The sequence below is a fragment of the Aspergillus pseudonomiae genome (assembly GCF_009193645.1).
Source record: "Aspergillus pseudonomiae strain CBS 119388 unplaced genomic scaffold BDV37scaffold_33, whole genome shotgun sequence".
Lineage (NCBI taxonomy): Eukaryota > Fungi > Ascomycota > Eurotiomycetes > Eurotiales > Aspergillaceae > Aspergillus > Aspergillus pseudonomiae.
The window spans coordinates 70,205-90,457 of NW_022476025.1; the positions used below are offsets into that span (position 1 = coordinate 70,205).

Below are 20,253 nucleotides of genomic sequence, written 5' to 3' on the forward strand. Positions count from 1 at the left end.
TATTGGATGGTCTGCAAGGGATGTCGCACGTGCCCGCGGGGTTGGGGTATCCGAGTACTAGTAGTAGTAGTAGTAGTAGTAGTAGTAGTAGTAGTAGTATGTATGTATGTATGTCCGTGCATACAACTGGACTATAGGTAAAAGACATGCAAAATCTGTCAGGAGGAAATAGGCTATGTTCAACTCATGATAGAGCATCATAAATTGAGGTCATATTCGACCGTCCCATTCGCCATATCCTTTATACTATTCTAGAAAGTTGTGAACACAGTGCTGCTTCGAGATAGAGATGGATAGGAGAGGGCGATAGGCTCCATCTAGAGATGGAGTAGTTGATCAAAGGCGTCCTGAATGTAAAGAGTAGTAATCGGTATGAGTTTGACATTAAATCGATAAGTATTACAACCATATAGGAGGGTTCTCGCCCTTTCCTTGTGGCGTTCTAACTAACCATTCCAAATTATCAATATTTAGTACATGAGATGTGGGTATCCAAGAGAGATTCTATTGTTTTTCTTCCAAGTTTTGTAGAAGGAGAGGCCCACTGTTTAAAGAACAGTACCCTTGTTCTGCTTCTTGTCGACATTGTAGTTCTTCCAGATGGCGATGCAAGGAATTCCCAGAGCAAGCAGACAGGTCGCGGCAATCGAACCGTACATTTGAGAACGACCCCATGCGTAGTTAATGGCATCACGGGTTGGACTTCCCATAGGGTACGTTACCTGGAGTGTATAACCATCAACGTAAATTTTGTTGGCCTGGGACTGCATGTCGCTTGGTAAACGGCTCTGGAGAGCATCGAGCCAGGTATTGTTGAAGATAGCTGCGGCCACAGCATAGCCAATAGCACCACCCAGGCTGTTGAACAGACCCAATATTGCCAGCATCATGGGCACTCCTTCACGGTCAGCGGAGGCCATGACAGCCATTTCATTACCAAGGACAATAGAGCCACCACCGAAAGCGATGAATATCTGGCACATGATCACATAGCCAATATCACCACCGCCCTCACCACGGAAGTGAATCATCAAACCGGCACCCAGGATCATGAGGGGAAGCGCGAAGAACAGACAAGCGTACTTGAAGTGTTTGGTCAACCGAACCCACAAACCGAAGCCAACACCCCAGAAGGTGGAGCCAACGTTGTAGATCTGCGCCATGTAACCACCCATCGACTCGCTGAGGTTGTACACGACAATACAGAAATTCATGAAGTACTGATCCCAGCAGTAGAAGCTGAAGAAAGAAATAGCAGCCATACCGCAGGCACCTAAAACGGTGCGCGTCTTGAGCAACTCGTAGCTTACGAAATGGGAGCGAGCACCCCACTTCTCCCACGCGGCGAAAACAAAAAGTAGACAGAATCCGACGACGATCTCGGCGATGAAAGTGGCGGATTTGTATTGGGCCCGACCGTAGGTTGCCAGGCTGAATGGCAAGAGCAAAAGGATCCAAGCGGCCATCAGGAGGATTCCACCAATAACTGAAATCGCATAATGTCAGCAAACAAGCAGAGAGGCGGGAGCTTTTGCAACATACCATCAAATTCATGAAAATAATGTACAATTGATTGCCCAGTACTCCGGCCACTAGGCTCCCGTTTGAAGACACCCGCCTTGATGGCCTTTCGCTCATAGTATTTGAAAACTATAGCAAGGGGAGAGATGGTGACGGGAACCACGATAGCGAACACACCATAACCCCAGCGCCAGCCGGTGTGGCGGACAAAAGACTGGCCAGCCAAAGGTGCTGTGAAGGCAGTACAGATGAATGGCGTGCTGGCAAAAGCGAAAGCAAAGGCTCTGTTCTTCAGGCCAGAGGTATCGGCAATATAGACGTCGAGAATATAGTAAACAGAGTTGTACCCGACCCAAAAGAACACTTGTCCGGCGGCGAAGGAATTAGGTCCATTGCATGAAGCAAGGATGATCAGGCCTAGGGTGTAGACTCCGACGAAGACGAGCAAACCTTCTGCACGACCCCACACGTTAAGAAGTCTAGCGATGGGCAGCTTCAGGACGCCCCCGATGATACTATACAAAATGTTGGACGTAGCGACCTGCGGGGAGGACGAGAAACTGGAATAAGCGGCTAACATCACGGTGCTGCTGAGAGCTGACTGAAGCGCCATCATAAAGAAACACACCCAAATCCTGTAGTTGACCATGCATAATTAGACATGAAATTTGACAAACAATTGACAAATTAGGCGAGATACTCACCAGCCATAGGTAGCAAGGACTACCTTCTTACTCCAAACAAGGGCAGCGGCTTCGGCTCTCTGCTGACCGAGATACGCATCTCGCGTGACCTGATCGGGATGTTCCTGGGCCTCCTTCTCGTTGCGCGCTTCAAGACTCAGCCGGGAACTGTCAGTCTCAACAGAAAGGATCTGGTCTCCGGTTGCTTCCGCTGCATTTTTTGGCCTATGAGCTTCGGTATCGCCGGTTTCTGCAGCTGGTGTAGCACCAGTGAATTTCTCCAAGAAACCCATGTTTGATTGAATGGGTCACGTCCAAGCGCGATCCCTCGTTCGCTCCCTTCTCTTCTGATCTCCGAGCGTGAAGATCACACTTGCTGTTTGAGATCTTGATGGCGTGGTTTCCCCAATTGAAAGTAATCAAAGGGTGAAAGCTTGGGTGCCCAAGGTAACAAGGGGAGGGGGGAGGGAAAATATCTATAAAAGAGGGAAGAAGGAAAGAAATCCGCACGAGGAAATCAACCGCAATATATCGGCCAGTAACGGCGCATAGGCCGGGCCATAGAAATCATGCGAAACACAATTTTCCTTTCCCGCACAAGACGCGCTGCTTCAACGTGGAGCCCAAGCGATGTTGATTGAGTGGTGGAAGAGGTGGAATCGAACCAATCATGGAGCGAAGGAGGTTGTAGGCGTGGAGCCACAAAGCGAATGGCCGGATCAGATAACATTTTCTGGGATCTGATTATGGAACTGCCATTTTAGTCTCATCCGATACCGACCGATACACGCTGCCTCGGAGCTGAAAAAATGCCTGAGCGGAAATTATACCCACTCATTGGTGGTGCTCATAGGATGGAAAAGAAAAAGAAAAAAGAAAAAAGGAAGTTTCCTCGACAGGATGATGATCCGTTGTTTGCCCTTGCAGGTTTCATCTCCCTGGTTCTCTTCCGGTGCAGGAGCGGTTTCCTTGTCGGTGTATATTGCAAACAACACTACCCTACCTACCTCTGCATGCAACTTGAGAACTGATTTCTCCAAGTATAATATCCTCCCTTTCGCTTCGATCGAGACTGACTCTTTTGGAAACACTCTACGAGTTCTGGTGCGATGCGACATATGATTGAGGACGAGCATCGTCCTCACACGAAAAACCTCCGGTGTGGATATACTCATCCCCACCGGTGCACAGTAGTTCCTCCACACAGCGCTTAGTACGTCCTCTCCCACGCGATGCCAAGGAGCGAATACCAGCTGTAAAGTCAAACGAGATGAACAAAACGTCCAACCGCGGAAGAGAAGACTTGGCCGTGAGGTGACGGGATCAATTGAGTGGGATCGTCCTGGCGTATGAGGCGTCTCACATTTGAATCAAGACATGGCCCGAGCAGAGAACAGGAAAGCAAGCATCGTACTGCGGTAGCTAAGTCTTATAGTGCATACAGGTACAGTACATCTCTGGTCTTGGGCACTAGACTATCATCCCGCTTTCTTGGGAGTTATTTGAGTTAGTGCGTGAGAGTAGTGTTTCTTTTCCCAACCAACAATGTGACATTTAACTTCGGAAACTGATTTGACTTCTTCCTTTTCCACTAGACCGGGCAAGGTTGAGCTTTGGGTAAGTTACCATGAACAATGACCACGTCAAGAACCCCTCAAACTAAACAAATCGGGAAAAGCAACCCAGGCAAAAAAGAAATATCCCTACACTCAGGTGACCAACAACCGCTGATGATCGCTTCTGAAATTTCTACAGTGTACACAGTGTCTATCAGAGTAGTATTCAAGTCTTGCCCAAAGCTCAGTCAGTCATGCCATAAAAATCCAGTCAAAAAGTCAAAAATTCCCACTAAACATTCCCCACTTAGTGCACGGCTGGCCCCCACGTCGGCAACACCATCAGGCCTGCAAATTTTTTCACCGTGTGTTCAGTGTTGACGTCGTCGACCACGAGAAAGTTTCATTGTTTGCCAGGCGTCTGTCCCATGGTAGATAAGATTTTCGTCTGGGATCAAATCAATCAGATAATCTAATCTGATGTCCAACTACACAAAGAGCTCCGAAAGTCTGATATATTATGCTTTCATCCCGAATCATTTTTCTAATCAATCTACCCAATAAGCATTTTCTATCTTCCTTGTTAGATACTAGTACTCCGTATTGTCCAAGAAAATTCCCTCTCTGTATTGCCCGTTGCCAAGCCACTGTCGGTAGAGCCAGCATGAACCGTCAGATTTTTGTCCTCAACCCACCGCACTACGCTAACACAAACCGCCAGAACGATTGATTAAAAGAGCGAAGGTAAAAAAAAAAAAGATTCGCTAGTTTGGGGGCAACGACAGACAAAGAAAAGACAACGAAACACCGCTTTGGTGCAGGCTACCGTGGAAACCCTTATTATCCCACCTGTCTAGATCGTTTAGGCTGGGTTAGTGCTGCGCACCGTACCAGATTTTGTAACCGGAGGTCCCGACCGCCACAAGACAGCCTCGAGAATCGCCGGGTGAGTCCGGAGTCCATGTCCCCTGTAAGCTATCCCCAATGAGAACGATAGGCAACTACAGTTCGCCACGGGAATTCAATAGCTGCCGCCATGGAGCTGTTCGAGTCAATCTAGACGAAGCCATCAGGCCCATCCCCACAATCGCAACATGCAACGAGACAAAGGAGAAAAAGCAAAGCGACAGACAGGGAAGCGTGAACTCGGTCAGGGTCGCTAGTGGTTACCTAATGATTATTACATCCATCTAGTAATGATAACGAAGGACCTTCAACTCACCCACGTCGGAAGAAGATTGAAAAGATAACCCAAATCAATAATGAAACAGATGAAGATCAATGATCAAAGGAGGGAATAATTTAGCTTGCTGCATTCCGCTGATCATTCTCTCATGATATTAATAAGTGAAACAGGATGGATTAGTACATGCTTCTCCTGTAACCGCAGTAGTGGCTGCGGCAGTCCACATCATCTGTCGATCATGATTCTTTTCATTTAATTAGTGTAATCTACCCGGAACCAATGGCTTATCTCAAAGCTTGACTGGCGCAGGCTGGGGCATAGAAAAGGGGGGTACGTAACCCTATGCGGTCGATACATTTTACAGAAGCATAGGACAAGTATAGTAGCTCTGTCTCCGTGTAACGTGTCACAGTAAATTGGCTCAGCCTTATAGAGAAGATGGCACAGATAGCACGGTCTCAGTCGCGTAATTAATAGTTGTGCTACAGTAGCCAATTTGAGGAGAGTTGGTTCATATGTGAGCTTGGTTATGCTTGTTGGTTGGATGGCTCTTCCCCTAAAGGATATGACAAATCGCCTCAGCTATACCAGGGCAAATAAACGAGCTATGCTGGTACAGCTGTATTAGACCGCATAGGCACTTCAAGTCTACCTTTATATTCACCAGTATCCGGGATCGAGGTACTACGACTAAGGAGATGGCTCCAGGGACTCGTCCCGCTTTGCGGGAAGAATCTCTAAGCTTACAACTTAGGATCGCTTGTTCAGGTTCTCCCTTTCACTTGAAGTTTTCTACTGATTTGATTAGTTTTCTATGGTATTGTAGTAGTATCATGTATCATTCAGTCAAGCTCTATCAAACTTTTTATTAGATTACGAGTCGCTTTTTAAACACACCACTTATGCGAATCCTGCTCGCTAATCTGATCGCCATCATCATCATATGAAACCATATCCATGATGCCGTAGAAAAGGAAAAACAAACAAAGATTAAGAAAACGTTCCATACGCAACCATTAACAATCATCTCAAACGCCTCGGTATCAGACCGCCGAAGAAGTAGCGATTGCTTCTCCAGTCCCTGTTGTTTCGATTTCGGTGGTTTCTTTCTGAATATCTCCTTGTGCATCGTCCTGCTCCTGCTCCTGCTCCTGCTCCCGAGCACGCTCCTCCAGCTCTTGTTTTTCTTCCTCTTCTTCCCAACTATCAACGACCTCAGCTGCGGGTTGTCGGGTTCGCATTTGTTTCCCAGCGCCTACTCCTGAACGAAGAACGAGCTTTTCCTTCTTTGGAGCGCCCCATGTGCTGCCATCATCGCCGGCGAGAGCTGCAAACATCGAGCCAGACCGGGAAGCCGTGCCTGGATTCGGAGTCGTACTCCGGGTGCTGGTGTTGCTTCGTCGTGAGGCGGCGACCTGAGCCCATCCACCCTCGCTGGCGGCGTTTGCCTGGGCCTTAACGGCTTCCCGTTGGGCCTTTGCTTCCGCTGCCGCAAGACGTTGAGCTTCACGTTCTTTCTGTCTCTGGCGTTCGCGCAATTTAACACATTCGCTCACACTCATGCCGCCGATTCCGATCGCTGTTCCATTGCCCATCCCAAGAAGAGGAGGGTTCCACACTGTCGGTTTCAAAACAAACACGTGTCGGTGAGGTTCAGGGTCAAAGCTCTCGCTTGCGAAACCCCAGTCAGTTGCGAGGGAATGAACAAACGCCCGCAGGGATGACTTGGCCGGCTGAAAGCGTACAGAACGTTGTGTTGGATTGGCCGCTAACGAGTGAAGGGTAGATTCGTAAGATTGGAGGGTAGACAAAGGAGCGGAGGACGATAGCTGGATATACATGTCCAAGGTTTCAGACGAGTAGGGGAGGTTCGTGGCCGTCAAATTCTGAGCAACGGTTGTTGACGGGTTAATGTCAACTCCCAAAGCAGATGCCAACGAACGGTTCCGCTCAAGCCGCGCGCATTCATCATCACACGTCAATGGTGTCACAGCAGGCAGTCTTTGTGGCTGCTGCACTTGTCCCTTTGATGCCACAGCCTTCGCTGCATTGCAGCGACGCTCCTGACGGAGTCGTCCGCAACCACATGTTACCGTGATCTTGGAGGAACAGGGCGTCTTCTCCGGGCATGGATAAGGCGCGTGGCAAGGCTCCGTGCATGGATGACCGCACATTGTCTTGGTCTTTCCACATGGCTGTTGGCAAGGCTTCAAAGTATCTTCGCAATCGCCTGGGCGATGGCAGTTCTTCTTGCACGTATGAGAGCCACATTTAAGCGTTTCGCCACAGATACGGCCACACCGCGCATCTGCCAGCCAACAAGGCACATTCTTCAACATTTGTTTTCCACACAAACACATCTTTTCGGTTAAATAAGGGCATTTTGGACAGTCCTCTTCATCCGTATGACAGTTGTGTGGCGTTTGGGGATGTCCGCATGATTTTGGGCGTTCGCACGGGGAAGAGCATGGCGGCGGCTGGGTCCCACAAGGTAAGGGCGGATACAAAACAGATCGACCGCAATTACACGAGATCTCCTCAAAGATGGCTTCTCTACAAGTGTTGCAGGGTCCTTTATGACAGAGCTCAGGGCATGTATGCCGCCCGCATTTCAGCATACGGCCACACACTCGAGTGCAGATATGTTCGGCCTCCACATCTTCATCACTTGGGCGAAGATGAGACTTGAGCTTCCGCCGCAGAGCCTGACGTTCAACCGCCTTCTGTTCGCCGGGACAACACCGCTCAGCACAAGCATGGCGACCACAATGCAAGCCAGCCTTGCAGACGCGGAAACACTGAGGGTGCTCAAGAGTACCTTGGTGGCAAATGGACATAAAAGAGTTTCGTCCGCAACGGCACGGCACGGGCACTCTGCGCAAACAAGGCCCACATGAACCGGTGTGGCAGACCTTGTCGCATGAGTGTCCACATGGCAGAATCTTTCCACACGCCTCCAGACAGTTGGGAATCGGGTCCTCACAAGAGTTTCGGGGGGTATATCCGGGAATCTCGGTCAATGGTGTTTTACCACAAGGGCAATGAAGCACGACGTCTGGTGACCTTGGACAGTGGGCGGGGTGTATATCCTGTGGATGACAGCGCTGCTGGCAGAAGTGAACGCCACAATCGAAGGGGCGATTGCATTGGTCTCCGCAATCAAAACAACCAGTCCACTCCTCAACGTGACTCTTCTCACCGTCCTCATCGCGCAGCATTTGGCTGTCCATTTCCTCATCTTTGGAACTGCACAGCATTTCCGTCTGTACCTTTCCACAGTAGCAGCGAGCCTCTATCCTCTCCTCACAATCACCACAGAGACCCTCGTGGCAGGGTCGAGGGCAAGTATGCTCGCCGCACGGCAGAAGATCCCCACAGATTTCCCCGCAGCTCCATCCATTTTCATAATCGGTATCCTGGCAACGCTTGGTGGACGAATTCCTGCCGCAAAAACAATCTTGAGTAGGGCCCATAGCTGTACATGGCGCGCAGGGTCCAGCATGACAGGTCGTATCGCACGGGTGCGGACAGCCTTTCCGCTGCCGTGCACAGGTCTGTCCGCATGAATGAGGTGGAAGGCCGGGAAGCGACCGCGGGTCAACTTCTTTCTCACACCAGCAAGTGTAATTTGATGGGAATACTTCTTGGGGAAGGTTACAGCCAGGACAGCGCCAGGCTCGGGGGGTAGTGGGGTCTCCTTCTCCCTGGCGACGAGCAGCGTCCTGCGCAGCAGCACCTTCGTTCTTCGACCATTTCTTGACACAACTCAAATGGAATACCGTCCAACATAACCCACAGTTCCAGACACGCGATCTCCTCCCCAGCTCTGCGGTACAAATAGGACACTCATAAAGGTTGTGAGCAATATCCTCGTGAATGCGAGTGGCGATGTCGGGCGCTACTGATTTTGTCGTAACTTTGGGCGGCGGAGGCGGGGCATTCTTAGCTTTAGGCTTCTTCTTTGCGGGTGCAGTAGTCGAGGGAGTTGCCTTGTTCGCGACATGTTCTGGCTGGGTTCCTGGCACAAATGCAGGCGCGTCGGCCCTCAATCCTAGATCATTCGTATCCACTGCTGCATCAATCTGTTCGTCCTCCGGAGCCTGCTCTGCTTTCGTTAAGCGCCCCTCGAACTGTCTGCCCGTACTGGTTGTCCCTCGATCTCCGCCTCGTTGTCTCTGTCGATGACTGCTGCCCTCCGAGGGTGCGCCGCCACCCCGACCTCCCCCTCTTCCCCTCCGTGGTCCTCTGCGAGAGCGTGGTGCATCAGCGGGAGGGTCTGGCGGTGGAATCTGGGTAGATTGGATTTGTGACGGCGGCTGAGTTGGCGGTTGTGCATCATGAGAGCGTTCTGTAGTTTGCGTCTGAGGCCGTCGATGACTGCGATTGCCACGACCTCGGCCTCCACGTCTCGATGGCCTCGGGCGAGATGCGCTTCCCTCTGCAACGGGTGCAGGCGCGTCGGACATAGTCTCGGTGATCGATAGCCGGTTACAAATTTCGTCCCGCCCGCTCATGCACGATAAAGAACTAACTGCAATTGGTAGGTGCGATATGACAGATGGTCGAGGAGACTCCCTCTAGTGACCCGAGAGGAGGTGTGTCTGAGGATAACAAAGGAAATGAAACAGGGCCTGTTCCCCCGGAGGCGACGAGGATTAAATCAAAAGAGAAGGCGATCGAAAGATCGACGGGGCAATTGTTCCTTAGAATTTCAGAATTGAGTGGCGGAAGCTCCGTTGCGGCTCTAGCCGTTTGGCTCCTAAGCCTCCAATCATATGCAGTAGAAGATGGACAGTCTTCATGAGTCTTCATGAGTCATGTGGCCAGGCCGCCTGAGTCATACTTTTAGTAGGGTTGGATTTACCTACTCACTTGAATTAAACGAGACCTTTGATTCTTAATGATATTCAGATCATTCTAGTGTTGATATTACTATATAATTCAAAAAATACATAGATATCTATCGGATTTATTAAGAAGGAAATTTAATGTATTAGATTTATGCCCATTATATATTATATTCTGCATCTGTGGATAGAGATATATACTGCATCTTGCAGAACATTTAGAAAATCAGGACCTCAGACACTCTAGCTATTTTTAGACCTGGTTATAAATAATTTACACACTTAAGATATATACAAATCTATCTAAATATAAATATAGATATATCCACATATAGAAAAGTGATGTAATGGTGCTTGTAAATCTATTGTAAAGATAAATGACAATACAGGGGGTTCAACCTGCCAACCTGCCGACTAGGCCTAATTAGATAAAGCGGTAACTGATTAAGCAGGACCATACCTGCTTGGGCCTAAGTTACAGATATCCGTGGATCCTCCATTTTGAACTGGAATATGCCACACGCTCAGTTTCAAGTGTGAGCGGCCATCAACGCGTAAATCTCTTGCGCGGCTTTTGGTATCTTGCCCTTTTCGCCACCCTCCTCGATATCGATCATCTCCTTTGCAAAGTCGCAAAGCGTCGCCACCAGATAATCCACCTCTTGCTCCGTATTTCCAGCATGGATCATGACCCTGACTCGTGATTTGCCTTTGGGAACCTGGGGATAGTCAATGGGAACGACCGCAATTTTCGCCAGTTGCAGGTGGAAAAAGAGCCACCAGTTGTACTTCTGCCGGGTCCAGATTGGCACAATATGCGTCACAAAGTCCAGCTCCTCATAGTCCTCGGCCACGGGGATAGACAAGATACCCATATCGGTGGCTTCGTCCCAGATGTCGCTGGAGGTGATGGACTTGAAGAAGTACTTGACGAGATGTTGTATGTTGTCTTGAGCCTATGGTTTGTGTTATTGTCAATTCTTCAGACCCTTCAGCGGATCGTTGCATACCTTCTGCGTGGCACCAGTCCTCATCAGGTTATAGGCTGAGCGAATGACTGCAACCGACGGGAAGGATGGGGATGTGGTGTTCACCAGGGACCCAGCATAGTTCAGCATCATGTTTCGGACCGTGGCATTTCCAAGAACCACAGCTTTCAAAATAATGCGTCAGTTATACCGCTTGAGCAAGGGGCTACAGCCAGGTCTATTGAACTTACATCCAGTACAGGCCAAGGCCTTGCCGCAGGTATTCAGTCGAATTGCAACCTCATTTTCTAGACCCAGATGCTTGACGAGACCGACACCTTTAGGACCCACGACTCCAGTGGCATGAGCCTCGTCCGCAATGAAAGCAAAGTTCCCCTTGGGACAGATTTCTCGAGCAATCTCGAGCATCTCCACCAGAGGGCAAACGTCTCCATCCATGCTGTACACCGACTCTACGGACACAAGGATCGAGCGTGAACCGTCCTGAAGCATAGGTTGAGAGTCCATGGTGGAGGACATGGCCTCTCGAAAGGCGTCAAGGTCATTGTGGCGGAAGGCAACCTTGGTCGTAGCCAATGAGGCAGCCATGCCTGTGTGCGTGCTGAAGTGAACTAGCTCATCGTATACAATGGCATCCCCAGGCCGTGGGATAGCTGTGTAGATGGCAATGTTTCCGTTCGACCCGGAGTTAAACATGAGAGCCGTTTCTGCCCCGAGGAAGTCGGCGATCTCCTGCTCGACATCCTCGATATAGTCGTAGTTGCCACCCATAACGCGGGAGCCCCCAGAATGCAGCGAGAAGTCTGGGTGTCTGGCCAGCTCAGCTAGGAACTCTCTTCGCAGTTCTCCTGTGAGTCCGAGAGAGAGAAGATCATTGGAGCAGAAGTCAATCGCATCTCCAGTTTTCCATGTGCTTTGTCCGCGGGTCATTAGAGATTGGGTTGACCGTCGAACATCTAAGGCCTCCTCGAGATTTCGGTAGAATGTGGGGGCATCTTTCATGCGGGGAGCGACCAGTTTCTGGCTCTTGATCCAGGAGACCATCTCCGAGACGACTTTGCCGTTAGATCCCATGGTGATGAGGTTGCGGAAGATGAAGGCTTCGACGGCCAGCGTAGTGTAACCCAGCAAAGAAAGAAAGAACGAAAGAACGAAAGCTCAAGAGTACATCGAGTCGATATCCTGAGTCGTCATTTCATAGTCCCATTTAAAGATCATCTAGATCCCGATCGGCGAACCGGCCCGAGATGCTGCGGCTCGTCGCCAGAACGGGTTCCGGCCTGCGAGCGGACGGGAAACCGAGCACATGGCAAATGCATGAAACGTGGTTGACCATAACTATGTTAACTGTCATTTAAAACTCAAATGTAGAGATGGCCCACCAGGTTACAGCGAAACAACCAAGTTTTATTTCGAATCCACATCACTGACTATGGGCGACAGTAATGGCATCAATGGCCAGGGGTTAACGGTCATGAATGGGGCTACTACTCCCAGCGGGCATCCCACCAATGGGGTACACACGAATGGGGTACACACGAACGGGGTGCACACAAACGGCACAAATGGTATTTCGGCCCATAGGGTCCATGGCAGTGGTCATGTTCCCATCGCCATCTGTGGTATGGCCTGTCGTCTCCCAGGAGGATTGACGACGCCCGACGAGCTTTGGGATTTCCTCCTCGCAAAGAAAGATGGTCGTTGTCGCGTTCCTGAATCCCGCTACAACATCGACTCATATTACTCGGATACAAAAAAGCCAGGGACAGTCTCAACCGAGTATGGATATTTCCTCGACGAGAGTGTCGACGTCGGGGCGTTGGATACATCCTTCTTCAGCATGACGCGAACAGAGGTAGAGCGAGCTGACCCTCAGCAGAGGCTCATGTTGGAGGTCGCACGCGAGGCCTTCGAAGATGCCGGCGTGACGAATTGGAGAGGCAAGACTATAGGCACGTATATTGGTAATTTCGGAGAAGACTGGCTGGAGATGTTTGGGAAGGAGACTCAGCCATGGGGGATACATCGTATATCCGGTTCGGGAGACTTTGTTGTCGCCAATCGGCTCTCGTATGAGTTTGACCTGCAAGGGCCAAGGTATGATCTTTCATTCGACAGTTGTTTCCAAATAACAGCCCTGTGTTGACACTACTGAATAGCATGACGATCCGCACGGCCTGTTCATCCGCCCTGGTAGCTCTGAATGAGGCCTGCACTGCCATTAGCAGAGGTGACTGCGAATCCGCCTTGGTGGGTGGTGTTAATTTAATTCTTGCACCAGGAATGTCGATGGCGATGCAGGAGCAAGGAGTTTTATCCAGTGACGGCTCGTGCAAGACCTTCTCGGCTGACGCCAATGGGTATGCCCGTGGAGAGGCGGTTACGGCGATCTTCATCAAGCCGTTGGCGGATGCGTTGAGAGATGGCAACCCAATTCGTGCTGTCGTGAGAGCCACATCCCACAATGCAGACGGAAAGACCGCTACACTGTCACAGCCCAGCACGGACGCACAGGAAGCTCTGATGAGGAGGGCATATGAACTCGGAGGTATTACTGACTACGCGGAAACCGCCATGGTTGAATGCCACGGGACAGGTACGCCGACTGGGGACCCCATCGAGGCCAGAGCTGTGGCCCGGGTCTTTGGGGACAAGGGCGTCTACATAGGCTCGGTCAAGCCCAACCTTGGACACACAGAAGCTGCGTCCGGTCTTGTATCTCTATTGAAGATGGTGAAAGCACTCGAGCATCGCATCATCCCGCCAAACATCAAATTCACAAGCCCCAATCCAAACATTCCGTTCGCGGACAGTAAGCTCACAGTTCCTACCGAGCCACTGCCTTGGCCGAAGGACAGACTCGAACGTGTAAGTGTCAATTCATTTGGGATTGGTGGCGCAAATGCCCATGTCATCCTGGAATCTGCTGCTACCTATAACGTCCCGGCTGCTGCTCACGAAACCCCGGAGACACCACACCTTCTGTTGTTCACGGCCAACTCGCCAAAGTCAATCACAAGGATGATTGACAACTACAAGGGATGGGTGGAACAAAATCCGGACAAGGTCAGCGACCTGGCCTACACGTTGGCAAGGAGAAGGGAGCACTTGCCCCATCGAGCTTTTGCTATTGTCACTAATGGAGTGGTTGAAAGTGTTTCACAGTCTGTAAACTCCAAGTCTGCGAAACCGCCGAGCGTGGTTATGGTCTTCACTGGTCAGGGCGCACAGTGGCCCCAGATGGGACGGGAGCTGTTGCGGTCGAATCAAGTATTCAGGTCTAGCATCCGCTCTCTCGATCAGCACCTGCAGACCATGACTGGGGATAAGCCCGAGTACTCGATCGAAGCAGAGCTCAAAAAGCCAGGCAAAAAGAGCCGACTGTCATTGGCCGAGTTCTCCCAACCCCTTTGCACTGCTATTCAGATTGCACTGGTCGACACTCTCAAGTCCGCAGGAATTCGTCCAGACGCAGTCGTGGGCCATTCCAGTGGCGAAATTGCTGCAGCATACGCCGCAGGGGCTCTCACGGCTGCAGAGGCCATCACCGCTGCCCACCACCGTGGAGCGGTGACAAGTAGACAGAAGAGAGAAGGGACAATGGCAGCTATCGGAATGAGTTGGGCGGAGACAGAAAAGTACCTCGTCCCGAACGTCACGATTGCCTGTGACAACTCACCCAAGAGCGTTACAATCTCAGGCGACGTCGAGGCTGTCAAATCTGTTGTTGCTGCTATCAAAGAGGCACAGCCACAAACGCTGGCCAGACAGCTCCAGGTCGACAAAGCCTATCATTCATTCCATATGAAAGAGATCGGCGAGGATTACCTATCCTTGATCGGCGAGGAAGTGGTCGGAAGACAACCATCGGCGCTTTTCTTCTCCAGCGTGACCGGAAATATCTTGGGCCCCGAGGACAAAATCCGTTCAAAATACTGGCGGGACAATTTGGAATCGCCGGTCCGGTTCTGCGAGGCCGCCACGGCCATTTTGAAACATGACGTGGGAAAGAATGCAGTCTTCCTTGAGGTCGGGCCTCATGGTGCTCTCGCAGGTCCACTGAGACAAATATTCACTCACGCCTCTTCTCCAGCTCCCTATGTCTCGGTCATGGCGCGCAACCAGGATTGCACCGCAACCTTTTTGTCTGCCATTGGAGCCCTTCACTCACTTAACGTTAATGTTAACCTTGAGGCCCTCTTTCCCACCGGTTCCTGTCTTTCGGACCTTCCCCGATACCCATGGAACCATGAAGGGAGCTACTGGTACGAATCTCGTATCAGCAAGGAATGGCGCAACCGCAAATTCCAATACCACGATCTTCTTGGTGCTAGGGTGGCTGAGAGCAGTGACAGTGAGCCTGTCTGGCGTAACATGTTCCATGTTACAAACACGCCGTGGATTCGTGACCACAAGGTCGGGGAGAACATCGTCTTCCCGTTCTGTGGTTACATTGCCCTGGCGGGTGAGGCCATCAGACAATTGACTAATATTGAAGAGGGATTCAGCGTTCGAAATATCATTGTCACCACGGCGCTGGTGCTCAACGAGGGAAAGCCGACAGAGATGATGGCCAGCTTCAGGCCGCACCGCCTGACGAACTCTTTGAATAGTGCATGGTGGGAGTTCACCGTCTCAGCTTACAACGGGCGCAATTGGACGAAGCACTGTACAGGGGAGGTCTGCGCGCAAGCGTCGGCGCCGGGACAGGCCCCGGATCCTGCAGCCCTTCCCCGGAAGCTCAATGTCAGGAAATGGTATGAAAAGATGGGCAAAGGTGGCCTCAACCTGGGAGGATCATTCCAGACACTCGAGACAATGACGACCTCAACTTCAGAACAGAGGGCTGTTGGTAATGTTGGCAATGGAAGGCAGGGAGATAAAGCCAACTACTACATCCACCCCACCGCCCTTGATGCGACCCTGCAGATCCTGGGTGCCGCTGCAGTCAAGGGCTACGGACGCAAAACCAAAACCTGGCTCCCTACCAGCATCGATAGAGTCACCGTCTATAGGTGCTCCTCGGATATGATCACCAGCGTTTCTGCTAAGTTGTCGAGCAACTTTTCGGTCGTTGGAGACGGCGTTTGCACATCTGGAGGCACGAGAGTCGTTGAAGCCGTTGGTATTCGAATGTCACTTGCGGATGGTGCTGGTGCAACGGACGTTGCGGACACACACGCCGCGTCGAGGTGTGAGTGGAGACCCGATATTGACTTCCTAGATGTCCATGACCTCTTCCGCGCACCAGCAAGCCGAACAGACCACTTGCGTCTCCTGGAGGAGCTCGGGGACATCTACTTGCTCTTGTCCCAATCCCGTCTTTTAGAATCGACAAGTAATCCAATTCTGCCCCATCTGCAGAAGTACATAGCTTGGATCGGGTCTCAATCCAGATCAATTCCTTTCAGATTACCTTCGACCTGGACAGGCCTCGACAACGAGGCTATTTCCGCTCGGATTGACAATATAATGAGTCAGCTAGCAAACACTACAGCAGCCCCAGTCGCCAGTGCCATGCGTGAAGTCTGCCTACAGATGGATTCCCTCTTGTCCGGCGAAATCCTAGAGAGTGTCTTCCCAGAGGGAGCTTTAACGCACGTCCATGAATTTGTTGGACAGCTGGACCGAAGGGAATTCATTCAAAAGTTGAGCCACTCCAAGCCCAACCTCCGAATCCTAGAGATTGGAACCGGAAACGGCGTGTCGTTGCACCGTGACATCGTCGCCGAATTGACACGCACCGACGGTGAGATTCTCTGTGCCAAGTACACTTTGACTGCCCCAGGCTACGTGGTGGCTACAACGCAAGAGAAGCTATTCCCAAATATGGAGTTCGCCAGCCTGGACATCACTCAGGATCCGTTCGAACAAGGATTTGAGGACGCTGGGTACGATCTAATTATAGCCGTCAACGCTCTTCACGAGACCAAAAATGTCCAGGAAAGCTTGACCAACATCAGGAAGCTCCTCCATTCCGATGGGAGATTGCTTCTGCAAGAGCTCTGCCCGTCATCCAGATGGGTCCAGTATCTGCTCGGTGTGCTTCCGACCTCCTGGTCGGGCTCTGCCGACGGGCCAATCGAGGCGGCCTACCTGCGCCAAGACGAGTGGGAGTCGAAGCTTTCTGCTGCAGGCTTTGGCGATATCGAGGCTGTGGCTCTCGATTCAGAAGAGCCTCACCAACTTACTGTCACTAGGGTTGTAAGGCAGGTCCGCGAGACGCCCATAAAGAAGGTCACAGTTCTTTTCGAGGAGGAAGTGCCTGCTGTCACAAACATCCTGAGCCAGCTCGAAAAAGGGGGCTATCAGGTCACCAGGTGCAGATTAGAAGATGATCCGCCGGCTGGACAAGATGTGATTTCGCTGTTAGATATTGAGAAGCCCTTTTTCCACGAGATCGATGAAGCACGCTACCTGTCATTCAAGGCCTTCCTTCTCGGCCTTCAAGAACGCGACGCCGGCATGCTCTGGGCGACTCATCTCATCGACATAGGATGCTGTGATCCACGGTATGCACAAGTTCTCGGTCTCGCCAGAACTATCCGTACGGAGCAGCTGGCCGATTTGGCGACTTGTCAGGTCGACAGTTTTGAGAACCTGAAGTCCATCGACCAACTGCTCCAGGTGCTTTCCAAGTTCCAGGCTCGCCAAGATGACCCTAATGAGGAACTCAACCCCGACTACGAATGGGCCATCTTCAATGACCGGGTTCAAGTCGCACGCTTCCACCCATTCATCCTGGCCGATGAGCTCTTGGCTTCAGAAGAGTCGAGCGAGATAGCCACACTGAACGTTCGTACGCCAGGGCGGGTCAACAGTCTACACTATGCGCGCCAAGAACGAAAGGATCTCGAAAAGGACGAAGTGGAGGTCGAAGTGTACTCCGCCGGTCTGAACTTTAGGGCAAGTCAATCCAGGTCCTTTTCCCCGGCTACGTAGCATGTTACTGACAGGAGATCTTAGGATATTCTGGTTGCACTGGGCATTGTTGAACTGCCGGTCCGTCTCTTCGGAATCGAAGCTGCGGGCATCGTCACGCGTGTGGGAGCAGATGTCAGCCCCGACGACCTTCAGGTTGGCGATCGGGTCGTTTGCTTTTGCAGAAAAGACGCCTTTTCGACATATACGACGACGTTGGCTGCTGTCTGCGTGCGTATCCCTGACAGCCTAACCTTCGATCAAGCTGGAACGATGCTTATCCCATATTTCACCGCGATTCACTCCATGGTCAACGTCGGACGCGTCACAAAAGGCCAGGTAAGTGGCACAGAAGACCCGATGTTATTGTGTAGCGTGTAGCTGTATATACTGATCAATCCCCCCTGCATAGTCCGTCTTAATCCACAGCGCGTGTGGTGGAGTGGGCCTGGCAGCTATCCAGGTGGCCCAAATGCTGGAGGCCGAAGTGTATGTCACGGTTGGCAGCGACGAAAAGGTCAAGTACTTGATGGAGAACTACAACATCCCGCGAAGCAGGATCTTCCAGTCTCGCGACAGGTCATTTGTGGATGGTGTCATGCGAGAAACGGACGGCCGTGGCATGGACTTCATCCTCAACTCCCTCTCCGGCGAGCTCTTGCACGCCACCTGGAGCTGCGTGGCTGAGTTTGGTACTCTACTCGAGATCGGAAAACGAGATCTGATCGGGGATGGCAAGCTCGACATGAAGCCATTCCTGGCAAACCGCAATTATTGCTGTGTCGATATTGATGGACTCTGGAAGAGAATCCATGTCGCCAGAGCCTTGATTTTCTCCATCTTGGATTTCTACAGCAAAGGCTATATATCCCCGCTACCCACGACAATCTTTCCCGCAACCCAGACTCAAGATGCATTCCGATTTATGGAGAAGGGACAACACATCGGCCGTGTTGGGGTTTCGTTCAAGGCAGCCCAAGGGGAAACCCAGCTTGGATTGGAAACCACCAAGAGAGCTATGACGATTTCATTCAACGGGTCGGGCTCTTACCTCATGGTTGGTGGCCTTGGCGGTATTGGTCGTGCTGTATCTACCTGGATGGTCGATCACGGTGCCCGTGAGCTCGTCTACATGTCCCGTAGCGCGGGCCTCACGCCCAAAGATGATGATTTTGTGGCTGAGCTCCAGAGCATGGGCTGTGCCGTCAAGCTTGTGAGCGGAGATACCACGAAATTGGAGGATGTCAAGAAGGCCATTGGTGCAGCGACCTATCCCCTCAAAGGTATTGTACAGATGTCAATGGTCGTCGCCAACGAGAACTTTACTAGGATGACCTTCGACGACTGGATGGCGTCGACGGCACCCAAAGTTCAGGGAACCTGGAACCTCCACAATGCCTCTATGGAGTCGGGGATCGATCTTGATTTCTTTGTGATGTTCAGCTCGGTCTCAGGTATCGTTGGACAAGCTGGTCAAGCCAATTACGCCAGTGGAAACAGCTTCCTAGACGCGTTTGCCCAATACCGTAACGGGCTGGGCCTGGCGGCCTCTGTAGTTGATATGGGAGCTGTCGAGGACGTTGGATGGATTTCAGAGCACCAAGGAATGATGGGGAAAATGTCCAGGAGTGGTTTCAAGCCTGTACTGGAGCAGGAAGTTATTGACGCAATGTCAGTATCCATGTTGGTCCATAACAACCCAGGTCAAGCTGTCGAGGAAGCTCTTGCCGTCGAGTCAAAGAACACGTCTTATTTCGTACACAAAAATACCTTCCTCGTCGGGCTTGCTTTACTTATTCCATTGCACGATCCCAGTAACTACGTGATCTGGAAGAAAGATCGTCGCATGGCCTCCTATCATAACAATTCTGCGGTTGCCATAACCGCAGCCTCGACAGATATTCTGAGATCATATCTTAACAATGCGAAAGCGGATCCGTCTATTCTCAAGTCGCCAGAAGCATCGAAGCTCTTTGCAGTCGAGATCGGCAAGAGACTCTTCGATCTGTTGCTGAAACCGAATGAGGAGCCCAATACAAGCTGGCCACTGCTCGATCTCGGCCTTGACTCGTTGGTGGCTCTCGAATTGCGCGCTTGGATCAAGCAGGTCTTCGCTTTTGATCTTCCCATGCTCGAGATGATGAGTATTGGCTCTCTGGATATTCTTGGTCAATATGCAGCAAATGAGGTTTATAGAATCGCGACCGAAAACGAGAGCTAAGCGATTCCTCGTACAGATTGCACTCGGTAAGTGTATGTTGTGACATTCTGCTACTGGCTGCAATATCGGCTTCAGCCCTCTTCAGCGTAATCTCTACCTGTGCTCTACCAGAGAGTCACGCAGAGAATTGGTTAAAGTATTCAACGCATCTATTGGCACTTCCTCTACATTCTTTGTATCTCGCTCAGACTGTACATTTTTATTGTGAGAAATACCAAATATATAGTTGTTTTTGAGGGTCCTTCGTGCATGAAAATTTAGTAAGGGAGTGATCTTCTTTGCCCCTCTGGGACCAGAATTCGCATAATTGGATAGCACACAAAAGGCAT

The 20,253-nt window shown here is 51.0% G+C and overlaps 4 protein-coding genes across 4 annotated transcripts; 1 reads left to right on the top strand and 3 right to left on the bottom strand.

The window, feature by feature from the left end:
- Positions 1-420: 420 nt before the first annotated feature.
- Positions 421-2,762, bottom strand: sit2 (putative siderochrome-iron transporter). The gene is made up of 3 exons (XM_032078526.1): positions 2,226-2,762; positions 1,543-2,156; positions 421-1,486 (listed from the first exon to the last, which is right to left on the bottom strand). The coding sequence occupies exons 1-3, from the start codon at positions 2,495-2,497 to the stop codon at positions 549-551; spliced, it is 1,824 nt and encodes a 607-aa protein (XP_031941380.1). The 5' UTR covers positions 2,498-2,762; the 3' UTR covers positions 421-548.
- Positions 2,763-5,768: 3,006 nt separating this feature from the next.
- BDV37DRAFT_248112 (putative NF-X1 finger transcription factor) lies at positions 5,769-9,688 on the bottom strand. Its single transcript, XM_032081959.1, has one exon. The coding sequence runs from the start codon at positions 9,458-9,460 to the stop codon at positions 5,990-5,992; it is 3,471 nt and encodes a 1,156-aa protein (XP_031941381.1). The 5' UTR covers positions 9,461-9,688; the 3' UTR covers positions 5,769-5,989.
- Positions 9,689-10,185: 497 nt separating this feature from the next.
- Positions 10,186-12,062, bottom strand: BDV37DRAFT_118021 (aminoacyl transferase sphA). Its single transcript, XM_032078530.1, has 3 exons — positions 11,013-12,062; positions 10,804-10,946; positions 10,186-10,749 (listed from the first exon to the last, which is right to left on the bottom strand). The coding sequence occupies exons 1-3, from the start codon at positions 11,854-11,856 to the stop codon at positions 10,324-10,326; spliced, it is 1,413 nt and encodes a 470-aa protein (XP_031941382.1). The 5' UTR covers positions 11,857-12,062; the 3' UTR covers positions 10,186-10,323.
- Positions 12,063-12,214: 152 nt separating this feature from the next.
- Positions 12,215-19,924, top strand: BDV37DRAFT_283111 (reducing polyketide synthase sphB; the record flags this gene model as incomplete). Its single annotated transcript, XM_032087219.1, has 4 exons — positions 12,215-12,879; positions 12,942-17,661; positions 17,749-18,042; positions 18,116-19,924. 4 exons carry the CDS (start codon positions 12,215-12,217, stop codon positions 19,922-19,924), a joined length of 7,488 nt encoding a protein of 2,495 aa, XP_031941383.1.
- Positions 19,925-20,253: the final 329 nt, after the last annotated feature.